We start from the raw sequence: 17,309 nt of genomic DNA, 5'->3' as shown, positions 1-17,309 counted from the left end.
AAACAGAATCAGATAAGAATATATATCTGAAAATACTTGCAGATGTAGCAAAATAAATAAATAAACACAATCCCATATTACCTGATGACCATTTATTCCACATTAAAGACTGTAGGGGGACAAAAGGGATCTACTGAAAGTGTTTTCATTGGCTTATAATTCCAACAATAAATAAATGTTTTGGTTTACGGCATATATTAAATTATAACTCAATATTGATTCTGTGTTAGTTATTTTATTTAATGTTTTGGTAAGATTGTATTTTATATCATGAGGCCAATATGATTCTATCGAAGTTTCCAAATTGTCATAAATTGTCATGAAGTGACAGTGAGAGATCAGTTATCTCTCGCTATTCACGTATCATCTGGACAGTGTGCCGGGGCAGACATCTGTTTCAAACTGTGCCAGTCAGTTCTGTGAAAAATCATACTTCAGTGCAGAGCTGTCTGCCAGAATAGACAAAGATTCAGAAAGAGTTTCCTCTCCGTTGTGTCCCTGCTTTTGTGAAGTGCTTATTCTTGGGGCGACTGGAGGAACCTTCAGCGGGAGGCTAAACACTGTCTTTGCATCTGTATGGCATAACGTTAAACAACACACAAACGTGCATACCATGGGATAAGGATTAGGGTTATGAAAAGAAATAAACAACTATCATTCAAAAGAGTTTTTTTTCAAAAGTTGTGTCAATCCATTTGACCACTATAACACAAAGGATGATAGATACTGCCTCTATACATACAGTAGGTACTATAGGTATTTGGAAACTCTTCCACTTGTGTGTCTCTTTGCATAGGGTGAAGCTGTATCTTTTTCTTTCACGCTGACCTGTAAATGAAGAGTAAAGAAAACACAGAGGTGAGAAGGACTCTGCAAATATACCATCCAAACAAAGAGGCCATTTCGAACAGTGGTCTCTTCCTTTCTCGTCTAACTTTGTCAATTTTGCCTCACTCACTGGTAAGTTATGATGGGTTGTCCTGTCACAAATGTACATCCCTGACCAACTTTAAAGAACTTTGGGAGTGTTAAGGTTTGGGGTATGGACAACACTGAAGAGTCTATCATTGATAGAGCTGTTAGTTTGTCCGGCCTTCCCCCATCCAAGGCTTTTCTTTTATGTTTCCATCTTGCATCATGACCAAAATATCTAGATTGCGGGTACAAACAGAAATGGGTTTTCTCAGCAGGGTGGCTAGAGACTCCCTTAGAGATGGAGTGAGAAGCTCAGTCATCCGTGGAAGCTTAGAGTAGAGATGATGCTTTTTCTGCATGTAGAAAGGAGCCTGTTGACGTGGTTGGTGCATCTGGTAAGGATGACAACCTGGGCGCCTCTAGAGGGTGGTGTTCCAGCATGACCAACTTTAGGCATTTAAAAAAACTAAAAACATGTTCCAGGAAGATGATAAACATGATCACTGTTATCACTATTACTTTCATTCATGATTTTGTGTCTGGGACCAAGTCATGGAGGGACAAGAAAGGTAGAACATTGCAGCTCCAACATTGAACACAGCCATCAGATGACAACAATCTGGTCTTAGAGTAGAGCTTTAGGGGCCTTTTTTCAAGGCTCAGCAAACATTAATTTAGACACTGATGAAAGATACTGACGCTGTCTTATTATATAAACTGAATTGATTTGAGGAATTCCCAGGGCAATCCTTCTGAAAGACACAGGAGGCTTTTATGCATGAATTCAAGAACTACATTGAAGTGTGTTCAGATGTAAGCAGGGGGTCGGGGTGTGGATCGCCACTGAAGCTGTGTCTGGGATTTTTAATGACTGAGGCAAGGAGGAGGTCCATTGTGTCCAGATCTGTAGGGTCTTAGCGGGCTGCAGCCGCAGCCACGCACAAGGCACCGCACACTGGGGCTGGACTTTGATGCACAGCTGCTCCCAGAGCAGATGGAGAAAGAAAAGGAGAGGGTAAAGAAATAAAACCGTTAATACAAGAAAACTTGGTGATTGGAGAGGAGGTGGACAGACTAGGAGAAATTATGCACAAAGCTTAAGTACTACAATCAAGTAACAGCCCTTTTTTTACTATGTGAATCTGATTTGAAGGTGTGTTTGCATTTATGTGTGTGAGAAAGAGGGAAAGAGTCACCAAATCATATCTACCCTTTGTGCAGAGCAGCCAGGCTAACGTTGGGGTGGGATATGCAAATACAGGCTGTCTGACTCCCTGCCCCGTTAGAGGCAGCAGAGCAGCACACTGCTTCTTGCACACACACACACACACACACACACACACACACACACACACACACACACACACACACACACACACACACACACAGACACACACACACACACACACACACACACACACACACACACACACACACACACACACACACACACACACACACACACACACACTCACTCACTCACTCATGCACAGTGCAGAGGACTTGGAGGGTTGAGCCTATAGTCAGCAGGTCTCAAACACACTTGCATGTGTGTGTGGGTTTGTGTCGGTGCATTGGGAGCCCGAAACCTTCCTTGAGACACACTCACGCGCACTTCTCTCCCTCTTTCCTCTGTCCTGCTCTCCTCTTATCCTTTCCCCTTCCTCCAGCACACCTTTGTGTTGTTTTCCTTGCCCCTCTTCCTCCCCCCTCCCTCTTCAGCCTCCCTAGTTTTCCCTCTGCTCTGTCCTATGTGTGCTCAGACTGTGGCGGGTGTGCAAGCTGAAGGCGTGCAGGGCGAGATGCTGCTGATGCTACAGCTGTTTGGGCTCCATGTCTCCTTCAGGGCCCACTGAGGAAGGGCAAGACTGCATGTGAGCTGGGGGAACTTGAGTAAAGCTTTTTGTTTTGAGAATTCTACAACTATCACTTTTTTTCTTACCCTGTTTTCCATCCGCAGCCGGTTGCAATTTTTCAAGGAATTTACTGAGCATTTAAAAAAAAACAAAAAAAACAATGAGGACCAAGTTGAGTCAACTGGTTGCACAGATCTTTCTCTTGGGAGTGTTGCCTTCTGTGGTGGACAGTAAAGGAACTTTCTATGGAGGCCATGTCAACCCTATCTATGGAAACAGATACAACCTGTACAAGGCTGGACTCAACCCTCACCATTCACCAAACAAGCCCATGACCCGTCACAAGTAAGTGCTCCGTTTTTTGGACATGTCACATCACGCTAATGCACAATTTATTTCCCTTCCCATGCTGCGGGGTATTGATTTCAAAAAGAATTCCAAGTAGCTAGAGCACTTGCCAAGCATGACCCACCTCAATACTGTATATCCCCTGAGAAAAGCATGTCACCGGTAAGATGCAGACGTATGGTTTAAGTTAGGGTATCGGCTTGGTAACAAATCCCTGTTTCTCTCTTATTCACCATTGGCCATTTTCTGTGGTTCACACCTAAAACCATCTGTTATGTGGCTGCGGGTAAACATTGCAGAGCGAGAAAACAAATAAAGCCATCATTATGGTCGTGATGGTGCAGCAAGGAGGTGTGCTGAGTTGATGAAAGAGTATTGATACATCCCTGCCTCTATGTGTGCGTGTGTGTGTGTGTGTGTGTGTGTGTGTGTGTGTGTGTGTGTGTGTGTGTGTGTGTGTGTGTGTGTGTGTGTGTGTGTGTGTGTGTGTGTGTGTGTGTGTGTGTGTGTGTTTGTCCGCGGTGGGAAGTGGGCCTTCGATTGATAGTAAACCTTGGCACCCGCTGCCAGTAGGGAGTGGTGCAACTAATCTCCAATCAATACTAAAGGAATCACACAGTGGTCTCAACTGAGTTTGCATCGGGATTGCGATTTGATTTGTTTTTGCCTCCACCTAAATCTTCCAGTATCAACAAAAAGAGTGGAAGGATCTTCTCCTGTTTCAACTCAGTCATCCGTGATGTAAAGTAAATACACTGGATTGAGATATTGTCAGGACAGTCACACCACATGGGCAGAAAGGAATACAATTCCCCAAGTTATGCATGCTATTTGAAAGCCATTAAGCCAGGAGATGAAACAGAGCCTCGCGGATATATTTTGCCTGGACAGAGATGGCGGATGTAGGGCCTGCAGGGCTCTTTTAGTTTTTCCTCCCTTCCTTTTCCATCTCTTTTGCTTGGCTTCCCCTGAGAACTGTTATGTCTTTGGACAGCTCCCCCAGCTACCTGCTGCTCCACTCAAACCGCCACAGAGCACGGCTGCTGGCCCGGCCCCACTTAGCCTGCCCTGTCCCGTCACCTCTAGGGAATGAGCCCTGCAGCATCCCTCACCCAAATCCATTCCCTCTCCACCTTTAACCTTCTCACCAAACAATGTACAATATATAACCTTCCTCCAACCATCTCCTTACCATTTCCATGCATATGGACTCAGCCAGCACTTCTTCTAAGGCAACCACTAGCACTTGCAACTTTTCTTTCTCACCAGTGATCAGTGAAATGCAACATATAAGATTTTACATAACACTTTCTAGAAAAGTAATTAGAGTCATTCACTCATTACCCTATCAAAGAATCACATTTGATGTATTATTCAACACGTGTGGAAATTTAAATGCCATTTTTGACCAAATATTTCCTTCAATATTTCCTTGTGTTTCTCTTCTGAACGCTTATTTTTATGTCTACATATAATGCAATCTGTTGTGCCCTGTTTTTTCTCATATCTGACCCTTTGCTGTTCACTTTATTCTGTTGGCATATGACATAGGATTACATTTACTTTTTGACAGTGGCACCGAAGAGGGTTATTTATATTCAGCCATGTTTATGCCCAATACATTTCAAAGCCTCAATCCCTAAAAGCGATTGTTCTCTACCAAACCAACTGAAGAGTAATGGCAGATGGTCAGTAATTGCTTGTTGCTGGTAGCTGGTAATGTTCCCCCACGTGCGCCTGTGTCCAACATTAGTGTTTATACAAGAGCTGCTGACCATCTTGGACACAGTGGGCCCCAGGGACATGTCATTGTCAGACCACCACCACAGATATATGAGCTCAGTTGTTGTCAGCCTCATTGGTCAGTGGAAATAGAGACTTAAAAATAACACACGTGCTATGGCGCGTGTATGTGTATATGGGTTTCTGTGTGTGTGTGTGTGTGTGTGTGTGTGTGTGTGTGTGTGTATGTATGTGTGTATCTGTGTTTGTGTGTGTGTGTGTGTGTGTGTGTGTGTGTGTGTCTGTCTGTTTGTGTTTATTTTTGTGAAGGATTTCACCCTTGTGCCTTTACAGCTTCTAAATACAAACTCCTTGTTTCTCATTAACCACACAGTCACATGGACAAAACATGCCTTTGTTTTTTGATGAGATATTTAAAAATTCTCAGCTGTTGCTGGTGCACCACATGCCTTTTTTTCTTCTTCTTCACATTGAATTATTATCTGTGTTTTGGCAGCAAAGCGAGTGGCTGGATTTCACTGTCATTCCTTTCACTTGGTGCAACCACTTGCTACAGTGAGAAAAATATGTCTGGTCCCTGACATGTGACATCTTAGACAGTTACTTTTCTGTACCCATCGCAGCTTTATTGCACGGAAGCTTATTGGCCCATGCATGGCTACAACTGTGCATATGTGGCTTATAGGGCAGAGTTCCTGGAGTGGTTTGGTTTCAAGTAATGACACATTTACATTTGAAATCTTGACGTTTATTGCATAGGTCACAAAGCAAAAGGAAGAACACAGACATGTGTCAAGCATCTTCCCAGCATCTCTCACCACATTGCACTGTAACATACCACTATCACACAAAATGCCAAACAACAGGTGAAAGATAATCCAAGAGACATAAATCCATCACTGGGACATAGGTGTCGTATAAACCAATTAGGATCCTAGCAGATGCCACACGTCTTCGCTGATCAGATTAGATACTTATCAGGGGGCTTTTTCGATGATGTATTGGACAGAGATCAAGGGGGAAAGGTCAGTGAATTGGTAGAGGTCAGGGGTTATGCGTTGTTGTTGTTGTACGTTTGCGTTGAGTGTCCAGTGGTGGAAGAAGCAATGGAGCCAGCCTCCTGCTGAGGGTCATAGAGGCTGGGCAGTACATTCCCAAGATCCTTAGCAACACATATTTTATGAAACTAACTACTGTCACCGACCTTACTGCTAAAATGTTTGTAATTCTTTACGGAAAAAAAACACAGGTGACACATTATGGATTTTTACCGTTTAATATGCTAAGGCCTTACACATTTTTTTTGATGCACAAAATTCTTCTTTACAAAAGAATGAATCCAAGCAACTTGATATTGAAGATTGTCAAAATTATATTTTTTATGGAAGGGAAAGTTTTACGCTTGACACAGCTTAAGCTGGATTTTTAGGATGCTGTCACTCAAACAAGGTTTTTCCCGCATCTGGAACCGAAACTGGAAGTTCCGATTTCCCTCCCGCCCTTTTAAACAGTGTAGGGCTTATCATTATCAGAAAATATTTGTATTTGTAGATTCATACATTTTGCCAAGTTTCACGTTAATTGTCTTTTTTTTTTAATAAAAATTTTGTCTTTCTAGAAGAATCTCTTAGTGATTTACTGGGTCGTTGTTTGGTTTGTTCATCATCCGTCTCCTGTACACATTGCTACTGATTTCATCCCCCAAACATTTACATATAACGAGCCTATACGATTATGTTTAAACACTCAAAAACGCAGAGAGCATTTCTTTGCCAAAAGCAGATTATGTGCTTTGGGAAATGCCTGAGGATAAGTTATTGGTGTTTTTCACTACTGTTGTTTGAGCCTCTTAACGTACTCCAAGAGAAAAGTACAGCACAACAGAACAACATGAATACTATCATACATCATACTAATATATTGCTGTTCAACTTCTAACTTATTATTTATAATAAAAAAAATTATGTTGGCAAAACATGCTTTTGTGGCTATAGTGAGGACTTGTTGCTTATGGACTAAATGTAAGCACATTTTAAAGTATAGTGGTCTGCCTTTAAACTATAATAACGAGAGCTGGCAGTGAATGACAATGTGATCCCATTGGTCCTAGGGCTGGGAGTATCACGTAGTTCCTTCAGCCCTAATCAGTAGCCACAAGAGCAACGTCAATCAGCCCCAGCACCATGGGGGCTTTCAAGACAGGCCAGTTGGCTAGAAATAGGTTTCATTAAAATGCATATATCGGAAGAGATGGGCCCTGGAGGAGACTGGTTATAGCCTATATAGACACGGTTGTTAAAGGTCCTATTAAAGATTGCCTGGTTTCTATCTGGCCCTGTTGAAGTCATAAATTTGTCAGAGGCCTGGGTTCAAACAGTCAAGAACCCTGCAGGTGGGAGAGCGGTCAGTAATGAGGCAGGTGAGCATTTTAGTGCTGCAACGTCAAAACAATGGTAGCGCAGAGGGCCCATGATGTCAGGGTCATGATGAGTCAACACTGAGGGGGCCTTTGTGTAAAATCATAATACAGTATATTAGAAAGAGAGGCAAAAGCAGGACTGGTATGCGTAGATGAATCAACAGAGATTAGAGCAGGTTGAGGGTATTGCAGAAAAAAAAGAGAAAGGTTACAAGAAAAAAAGTGGAATCGAAAGGTAAGGGTTTTTTTTTGTGTGTTTTGGTTTTTTTGGGCCCAGCAGAGGGTGGAGGTCCAGAAGCAATAATATTTTCAGAAAACGTTCCACGTGAGAATCGGAGATGGGAATTCTGCTTTCCCCCTGGGAAGCTGGGAGGCGATTTAGGGAACTGTAATACTATACTGGAAATATTTACAGTGGGACCAGACTGGCGGAAACGATACGCTGCAATGACAGAGAAGAAAAAAGAGACAATATTTTGGTGTTAAAAGGGTGTTAGGGGTGAGAGGGAGGGAAGTGGGGCTTGAGAAATAGTAAGCATGTCTTGCCTGTCAGGGTATGGAAAGGTGAAGACTGTTTTGATGTTGATTGGGGAGGAATTGAGTAGGGTCAGGTGGAAGGTGGAAGGTGCACCTTGGAGTTAACCACACAGAGGAATTAGAATCAATCAGTTCAGTCAGTTGGGGTTGGGTGGCTCAGTGAGGGTGTGGATCATCTGGAGATATGGAGCCACATTTTCACATATGTTTTATCTACTCAAAATGCGTTCGTAGTGTGTGTTTTTTTAATTTTTTTTTATGGATTGTGTACACCATATCCTGATCTGAATTGGAGGTGTGAGCACAGAGGGTATATGCTTTACAAATTGTTAAGCCCTTTGAGGCTAATTGAAATGTATGATATTGAGCTATGTAAATAATATTGACTTGACATTTATTTTCATAATTTTGTCTGTATGACTATTTACAATGGGATTCAAATGTGTTGTTTCTTATAATGCACAAAAGATAATAAAAAAAACATTCAAACACCAGTGTACAATATGTGAAATATCATTACAATATATCTTAAATACAATTTACAGCAGCTGTAAAGAAATACAGAGGAAGTCAGTTTGCACTTTGGCAAAAAAAAACTAATTTTGCTGGATCCGTACCTTAAATGATTCAAACAGGCAATGGGTAAAACTGGAGTAGGATCGGGCCCTTTAGAACATTCTTCAAGGCCCTGTTTTTTTAAAAATGTTTATACCAGACGGGGCGAATGTAATCACATTGGTAAGTTCAGTCAAATAAAGCATACTAATCAGCTGCAGTTAGAGATTTGAGTGGAGTGTGGCTCCGGGGATTGCAATGTTGGTTGGTCAATTGGCCAGTCTACTTTGAGCTAGACTTCAATGTCTCACAAACTATTGGCCAGCATTACCATGCAATTGGGCACAGACATGTATGGTGCTCAGAGGATGAAGCCCTAATGTGATTTGGTGGTGCTTACATTTCCTCTATCCCACCATGCGGATGCTGACACAACAACTGTTGGAGAGTTTGCTATAGAATTGTGATATATTGTCAGGTCAAAGTTAGCAGCTGTCTCTAGACCCTTTGCCTCGTTAAAATGTATTATGTGTGTAAGCGACTTCCGAATCCTCTGACCTTCTTAACTATAGGTATTTTCCAAGTCACAGCAGGTATTGTTTTGCTGTTGCTGCCCCAAACTGTTCACCTGCCATCGAATGACAGCTTTAAATATGGTTTGAAAACCTGTAGTTTCTCCTTGACAAATTAGTAAGATCACACACTACTTCCACCACTATCATAATGACTGTTGCAGTTGTGTGTTTAATTGTCCAATGCAATTTTTTTAATTTATTTTATGAAACTCATAAATAAGGTTAACTTGACTTTTACTGTCTGGCACTGACTTGACTATCCTGTGAGGCCCACCGCTACCATCTGTCACCAATGAGTGCTAAAACAAACCTCAGAACGTATTTATACTGTCTAAAACCAGTCTCCTTGTGCCACATTGGTGGAAGGGTGAGTGTGAAAATAGCTCAGTGAAGGCCAACACTCCCCTCTCTCCTTTGCTCTTTCCTCTCCGTATTGCTCTGATCTCAGACCATACTGGATCAGGACGTCTCATCCATTTACCAGACACACACACACACACACACACACACATACACACGCACACGCACACGCACACGCACACGCACACGCACACGCACACGCACACACACACACACACACACACACACACGCACACGCACACGCACACGCACACGCACACACACACACACACACACACACACACACACACACACACACACACACACACACACACACACACACACACACACACACACACACACACACACACACACACACACACACACACACACAAAGTTCTCACCTACCCTGGTGGCTGAGAAAATTGCATTTGTTTTCTTACATATTTCCCTTTAAACATCATTGACTCGGATTCCTGGCCATATACACAATGCCACTCGTTCAATCCTCATCCTGCAGAACTATGTGGTCTCTGCGGATATGAGATTTAAAAAAATAAATGGCCGTAAGCCTCATTGAATGTGTATGAGGCGTGCACGTGTGTGAGAGTGTCTGTGTCTGTTCAGCTCACATACACATGCACGCTATCACTATCTCTCAAGTTGAAGCTCAACGTTGGCTCCCTACATGTTTTACACAGCAGAGGAGGTGACCTGCGGCTGCCCTGACCGACACTGCAGCGCAGAGGGACAGGATTTATCTCAGCGCTCGCCTCTGATTCTCACATAGCCAGAGCCCCTCTGTCTGCAAGACACTGAGGATAAAGTATCACTCAGAGACCCAAATGACATTGACAGATATGTGAGAACAGGCAAAGAGCAGACTGGGAGAGAGAGAGAGAGAGAGAGAGAGAGAGAGAGAGAAAAGTGGCAGAAACAGAGACAGAGAGCAATGTACTGTACATCTGGATTCCTGCAATTTTCAGGCATTGTGAAGGTCATTGGCACCTCCCAGATGTGCACCTGACAAACATATCGCTGAACATAGCCACTTTTCACTGGGCTAATCAGCTCTGCATGCAATGTGAGAAAGGTCCAGCACGTACTGTAGTGTATACACAGACATACTCATGCATCAGGTCTGCTCTCCATCAGCTGTCAAAAAAAGTATTATATGCCTATAGAAACTAACCCTAACCCAACTCACACTTTCACTTTTCCTAAGTCACTTTTCCTAACTCCTTCATTTATGGGGAGAAGCCATGCTAATTTAACACTGTTAAAGTTCTAACAATATGATACATAGATCACTCACCTACAGTATGGGCTGATATTCTCTGGATGACAATTTTTCCTACCTATTATTTAAAAAAAACAAGCCCACAGTAAGAGGTGGTGGAGAAGAAAAATACAGAAAAAAAGCAACGTATAAGCAGCTTCGTAACAGCAGCATTTGCATGAAAGGAGCACAAGAGTTAAGAGTTTTCATGAGAGAAGAAAGTACCAGAATATATGATTTCAGCCCATCTTATCTTGTCAGATTAAGCTTTCAGTCCTCGTTTCGTATACATAAGCACCATCTGATATATACAAAAACAATGTCTCCGGTTAGATTTCCATGTTTTTTGCAAAATGAAAAAAAAAATCTGCAGAAAATAGTGAATTGCCAGTGTGACTTTTTGAGTGCTTTAATAACTTCCATCAAACCACATCAGTTCAGGTCATAACCACCACTTCCTCAACACGGCACAACCTGGCAGCAGGCTGTCAGGCTGGTATGAAAGGAGCTCTGTCATTCTGACTCCTGCCCTTTTCCTTCCACTGCTATTAGCATATATGTCAACACAGGGAGAGTGGTGACACACACACACACACACACACACACACACACACACACACACACACACACACACACTCCGTTAACACAGAGCAGAAGGCAGCAGCATTGCAGCAGTTTCTCAAAGACAGTCTGTCTTGCCTGTCAGCCCTCTGAACCTGTTAACTTGGCGTGTAAATCGTCCTCGGCCCCTGTGTCACCCCCTTTGCTCCTCTAGACACTTCTATTTGTCCTGAAACAGCTGTGTAGCAATGTTAAGTACTGCATGTGTTTCTAAACGCTCCCCTCTGAGTGTAAGAAATGCTTCACATGTGAGCCTAAAGAGCACAGATCATCGTTTCCTGTGTTGCAAAGGGCCGGGGGAACATTTAGCAGTTGCTGTAGCTGCACTGGCAATAAAGTGCGAGAGAAGGATCAGCGAAGATCTAGCTAGCATGATGCAACAACCGCTCAAAGTATAGTGAAGTTCATATGTGATTTAATTCTGGACAAATGTAAGCATGACCATAATTGAAAACGTTTTTTTTTTAATTTATTTCTTCTCTTCATATTTTCTTGTTTAGTTGAGCTTTTAAAAATGTACATAAATGAGGATGTCAAATGTGTTTTAAATTGGTGAGAATAATGCTGAAGAATAATTTTCAAATAGAAGGAAACGAAAGACAATCAATTTAGATGAAGCTCAGCAAACGCAAAGCATCCTCACATTCATGATTTTTAAGATTAAACAGAGAATTTGAAATTTGATCTGAGGTATAGATTAGAAAGACAAGCATGACCAGTATGAAACGATCACTATACAACATAATAGAGAACAGACATACTAATCAAATTAAACATGTGCAGTAAAGCTTGCATGGACTGAACTCAAGGGAGGCTTCATAGCCAAATGACTAATGTGTTTCAAAGAAATCATTTCATTTCCCAGCTGGAGGTGGAGCTGCAGCAGCATTTTAAAGGGACATATCACTGAACGTAATCCAGGCATTGAAACAGACCCTTCCTCAATCCAATACATTTGGGTATTTGCTGATACAGGCTCACATGGTCTGTGGTATGACCAGTAGCTCAGGCTGGCTACTGTTTGCTAGAATAATGCTGTATTACTTGCATAACTGAGTGAGGTTGACCAAAGTTGTGACACTTTTTTAGATTGCGACTGATTTTAACATTTTCCGTCAGTCACTGTCACTGGTTGCTGTTTAATAATAACAATAACTTAATTTCATAGAATGCCTCTCGCAGGGACCCAAGGGTGCTTGAGATCAACAAACAGACAAGAGCAAAATATTTGTACTGTTGACTAACTGTGATTGGTATAATGTTGATACTGTATATATCAGCGCTGTAAATTGTTGAAATCTTATGTCAATCTATTGTCTCCACAGAAACCACTGTGCCTATGTGGTCCAGAAGAACATCACATGCATCATGCAGGATGGAGTATCTACCTATGTGAAGGCTGAGTACACCACCAAGTGCATATGGGGTCAATTATGTCCTGTTGTCATGTAAGTCTTTCAAACAAAGAAGACATTAATTACACGTAACCGCTAAAACATCCAATTTACAGCTTTGACGATTTTAGTCCGAGTCCAAGTGAGTTTGTGAAGTTTAAAATGTGTCCTTATTTCCCATTTAGTCGAATACAGGATGTGGAAGAATATACTCTATATCAATTCTGCCCTCTAGTGTTCATACGATGTGCTTCCCTCAGGAGGAGGTTCAGTTTCACAGCTGCATGCACACTTGTGTTCTTCTAGAGAGAGAGACAAGCAGAAGCTAACTGATTTGTGAATTAGTTTCACATGCCTTTTATTAAAAGCCTCCCAAGCAGGGGATGTTAAAGGAGTGAGTAAAGTGAGTATGTGTGGGATAGAGATAATTGAATTCATTCATCAGAAGGAAATTCAGCCTAAACAAGATAACATTGAAGATGGGTGCCGGCCATGGTTCAATCCTGTAATGCCACACCCATTTACATTTTAATTTATCTTAATCATCTAATCTCCCACTAATCCTTGTTTAATCCAATAGAGCACAACTCCATCCTTTTATCTATGCCCCGCACCTACCATATTCCTATCCCTTCCCTCACTTTCTTTGTGCTCCTAATTAGTAAAAACAAATTAAACTAATACTTATACTCTTCTTATATACTTTTAACATTTGATTTTAAATATGTTTTTTTTACATCATGTTTCCTTTAGGTACAGGACATTCTACAAGCCTACATATAAGGTGGGTTTTAAAACAGTGACAGAGATGGAGTGGAAATGTTGTCCTGGCTACACTGGAGAAAACTGCTATGATGGACCCACATCGCTACCTGACGTATTGATGCCACCTTTCAAGGGTGCGGCTTTGCCCCATCGCCCAGGCGTGAAGGGCTATCCCCATGGTCCTAAACCTCCCATTGACCAGAAGCCTGGAGGAGGCCAGCTGGAGCCTGGCCGACCCTTGCCCAGCGTGCCTGACCACAGACCAATACCTACAGGTGTGTGCGCATGTGTGTTTGTGTGTGTGTGTGTGTATTTGAGCAAGATCCTTTTTTTTTCTTTCTCCCGCCTGCAAACTCTCAGTGCCGCATCATTTATTCTTCTGTGCTAGCAGACTTTCCTCCAAACAAATCATGCTTTCTCATTTCTGTTTGATCGTTGAAAATCAAGGAAACACATTTGGTATTTCAGGAGTGACTGGTGAACGCTTGGACCGCATGGAGGACGACCTGCGTCGCCTCACCCAAGGTCTGGACACTCTCAATGGGGTGGTTGCTGGCCTTGAGGAACGACTGCGCACATCACTCCGGGAGGACACCAACAAAATTCTGGTGTCCCTGCTACCCAACGCTCCCCGGGTGCCCGACTCTGCAGTGGGGATTGGGTTGATCCCAGATGGGACTCCAGATGGACTGGAAGGAGGAGAAAGCATCACCGGTTTCGGAGACTTAGCGGGCAGGGTGACACAAGTGAGAGATGAGCTGCGAGCCAAAACTCACATCTTAGAAGAGATTCAGGTAACGTACAACTTTGCTTGTACCAAGATCAGTTGATGGAATATCTGTACAGATGGATCATTTGTCAGTTCTCCTTCTCCTTTTTTTGAAATAAAATGCTATTTTCCCTCCCAAAAACACGTGTGCGTCCGTATAGGGGATGGTCCTGGGTCATGATGGCCAGCTGAAGAGGCTGCTGGATGGGGCTAGAGGCCGGCCCATCCCTGGCTCCAGCTCCACTGCTCATCTGGACGTAATCCTAGACTCCAAGCTGGCTAGTGTACGGGCTGAGATCCTTGATGGCTTTGAGCGCCGTCTGACCGGTCTGGTGAGCCACTGTGACTCCAAAATGGGGGAGGTGCAGAAGCAGTGCCATAGGGACCACATGGATGGCCAGGAGCAGATGCAGCAGTCACTGGATGGAAGAGAGACCGGGCTCAGGGAGGAGTTGGGCACTTTGCAGGCTCAGATCCAGGGCCTGACTCTCACTGAGAGCTGCTGTGGGCAGGTATGACACCGATGTGACTGTTACATTATATGATCAGCATGCAGTAAACAGGTGACACCACAAAGTGTGGACAGAAGGAATGGTTTGGAAGCAGGAGAAACTGCTAGCTTTTCTCTGTCCAACGGAAATAAAATCAACCCATCAGCACCCCTTCAGTTAACACATAATACCTCCTTTGTTTAATACATACACAAACAGAACCACATAAATGATAGTTTGTGGTTTTGCACTTGGTTTGTGTCGGAAGCAGCGACAACCTGGAGTCATACGAAATTCATGAAGTAGCTAAGCTAAGCTAAGCTAAGCTAAGATAACCTGCCTCCTAGCTTCACCTTTATTGCACAGGTTGTTATTGATCTTCTTATTCTATAGATTTCAGACTATGCTATACAGAGACTTTGCAAAATGTATAACTGGACATTGGAACTAAACGGTTCTTGATTTTTGCAGGTGAACAGTCTGTCCCAGCGTGTGCTGCTGCTGGAGGATTCGGTCAAGGGTTTGACAGAATCTCAGAGACAGCTCCAGAGTGCCCTCACTGACCAGAGCATACATGTGGAGACACTGATCGAGACCCGCCTGGTGGACTTAGAGGGCCGTCTCAATACCACAGAGGGTGGAACTGATGGGGGGCTCCCGGGTGGTCTGGACGGCTTCAAGACCATGATGGAGGACAAGCTAAAGACCCTGGAGGAGAGAGTGTTTGTGGCCGTGGAGGAGCTGAGTAATGCCACTGCTCCGGCGCTCCTGGAGGGTCAGGTGGTCCCGGCACTGGAAACAGAGATCGAGTCCGTGAGGAGGAGAGTGGAGGGAGATCTCGACGGCATTCAGAAACAGTTAATAGACCTGGAACTCCTGTGCACCTCCTCCTGCTCTCCCTCCACCCCGCCAGCAGGGGGCATCAGTGCCACCGATGTAGAGGAGCAGTGTGAGGGCATGGAGAAGAAGATGACTGACCGCCTGGATTCCCATAACAAACAGCTGGCCCACTTGAACAACAGCCTGCAGAACCTGCTCTTCCGAATAGCCCAGGAGGACACAGAGGGCTCCGTCCAGGGAGAGATCACCCTGCTGAAGGTCAACATCAACTCCGTGAACCGCACTCTGAAGGGCCTCAAGGACTCCATCGGCTTCATTGTGAGCGAAGTGGGCCACGCTAACAGTACCTGGGAGCAGAGAGAGCACCAGCTAGTCAACCAGGTGCAAGGAATCACCAAACTAGTGGGACACCAAGCCTCGCTCCTGGGGGCCGGGGATAGGCGGCTGGCCCAGCTGAAGGGAGAGCTCTCGGCCCTGAGGAGACAACTGTCCGGGGAGCTGCAGGGCTGTCGGAGCACAGCGGTGGAGGTACAGAAGGAGATGAAGGACGTGGATAGCAGGGTGAGCCAGGTAGAGGGCCAGTGCAGCGGCCTGGGGGAGCTGGCAGAACAACTGGAGAGGATCAGGGCAGAGCTTGAGAAACACTCAGACTCCTACCTGGCCCAAGTGAATCGCACCCTGGCCAACCACTCGCAACAGCTAGGCGAGCTGAAAGAGGAGTCAAAGACTGCACAGCCAAGGAAGCAGCCAACCAAAAAGTAGACCAGTGGAATCTTAGCCACAGAATGAAATAAAAAAAAGACATATGTGTGCTTCTCATTAGGCTCAAGTGTCTTCCTCTGCTTCTCCTCTCTCTTCGAATTCCATCTGCACAGATGCAAATGAACTGAAGCGGTGAAAGTAATAAGCTCCTTCACCCCAGTGCCTCCAGATGTCATGGGTATTTAGTCAAGCAAAGTGAGAGCGGAAGAAATAGGATACAAAGATACACCATATGGCTGTAGAGCCGGGCAAAATTTCCCTTGAGACTGTATTCGATAGGGCATTTGTTTTTATTTCTCGGATCATGATTGTTTTGTTTTCACATTTTACCTTTTTTAACTTATATGAAGTGACTGCATTGTTATTAAACTGTTTGTATTAGAGAACCGATAACAAAACAAAGTGGATGATATTGGACTAATACGCTGCTACGGGTCTCTATACTGACAAGCACACTTGAGATCCTCCGTGTGGGCACTTGTCTGGTCTTTTCGAGAGAAAAAAATACTGTACGTCAAACTGGTGCTATTTACATTTTTATAAACCTCTGTTTTCCACATGTTCAAATGATATGTATTTCTGCTTTGACAGTTGTGTATGTTTCCTGCTGCACTACTCCAGGTTGAAGAGATGTTCCAAACGTCACCACTGGGGGACAGTGACAACACATGAAATGGCATAGTAGATGGAAAGAAATAAAAATAAAAATACTCCCGGGCTGGCAGTGCTTTTTACATACAACTTGGCAATGTGTGGCATTTTTTTTTTATTCACATATATTCACATAAGAAGAAAGACATTTTATTCAACTCAATTAAATACAACCCTTTGTATTTTCGCCAGTGGAGTTATTACAGGGTAAGCTATAGAATTATTTTTGTTATTATTTGGGGTTTTATTATTAGATGGTAAGCATTTCCATGTATAAACTTACACTTAATATGTAAATACTCAATGTAAGTATAATACATACATTTGTTGGAGGCACTACATTTTTGAACAGCTATTGAAATAAAGTATATGATTCATGTTTTCAGGCAAAACAATCTGATCGCTTAGAGAGTTTAGGGAAACATTGGAATAACTATGATTTTAAAGGCA

General features: G+C 43.3%; 1 protein-coding gene across 1 annotated transcript; it reads left to right on the top strand.

Moving 5' to 3' along the window:
- Positions 1-2,485: 2,485 nt before the first annotated feature.
- emilin3b (elastin microfibril interfacer 3b) lies at positions 2,486-16,947 on the top strand. The gene is made up of 6 exons (XM_080031415.1): positions 2,486-3,116; positions 12,513-12,635; positions 13,335-13,621; positions 13,815-14,140; positions 14,277-14,627; positions 15,078-16,947. The coding sequence occupies exons 1-6, from the start codon at positions 2,932-2,934 to the stop codon at positions 16,206-16,208; spliced, it is 2,403 nt and encodes an 800-aa protein (XP_079887541.1). The 5' UTR covers positions 2,486-2,931; the 3' UTR covers positions 16,209-16,947.
- The last annotated feature ends 362 nt before the right edge of the window (positions 16,948-17,309 follow it).

The sequence above is a fragment of the Ammodytes marinus genome (assembly GCF_949987685.1).
Source record: "Ammodytes marinus genome assembly, chromosome: 7".
Classification (NCBI taxonomy): Eukaryota; Metazoa; Chordata; class Actinopteri; order Uranoscopiformes; family Ammodytidae; genus Ammodytes; species Ammodytes marinus.
The sequence above is the reverse complement of the archived record's forward strand: the minus strand, read 5'-3'. Positions and strand labels throughout refer to the sequence as shown.

Coding starts and splice junctions, on each gene's coding strand:
- emilin3b (XM_080031415.1), top strand. CDS start 2,932: ATGAGGACCAAGTTGAGTCAACTGGTTGCACAGATCTTTCTCTTGGGA. Junction 14,141..14,276: donor ACATCTTAGAAGAGATTCAG/GTAACGTACAAC, acceptor GCGTCCGTATAG/GGGATGGTCCTGGGTCATGA. Junction 14,628..15,077: donor CTGAGAGCTGCTGTGGGCAG/GTATGACACCGA, acceptor TGATTTTTGCAG/GTGAACAGTCTGTCCCAGCG.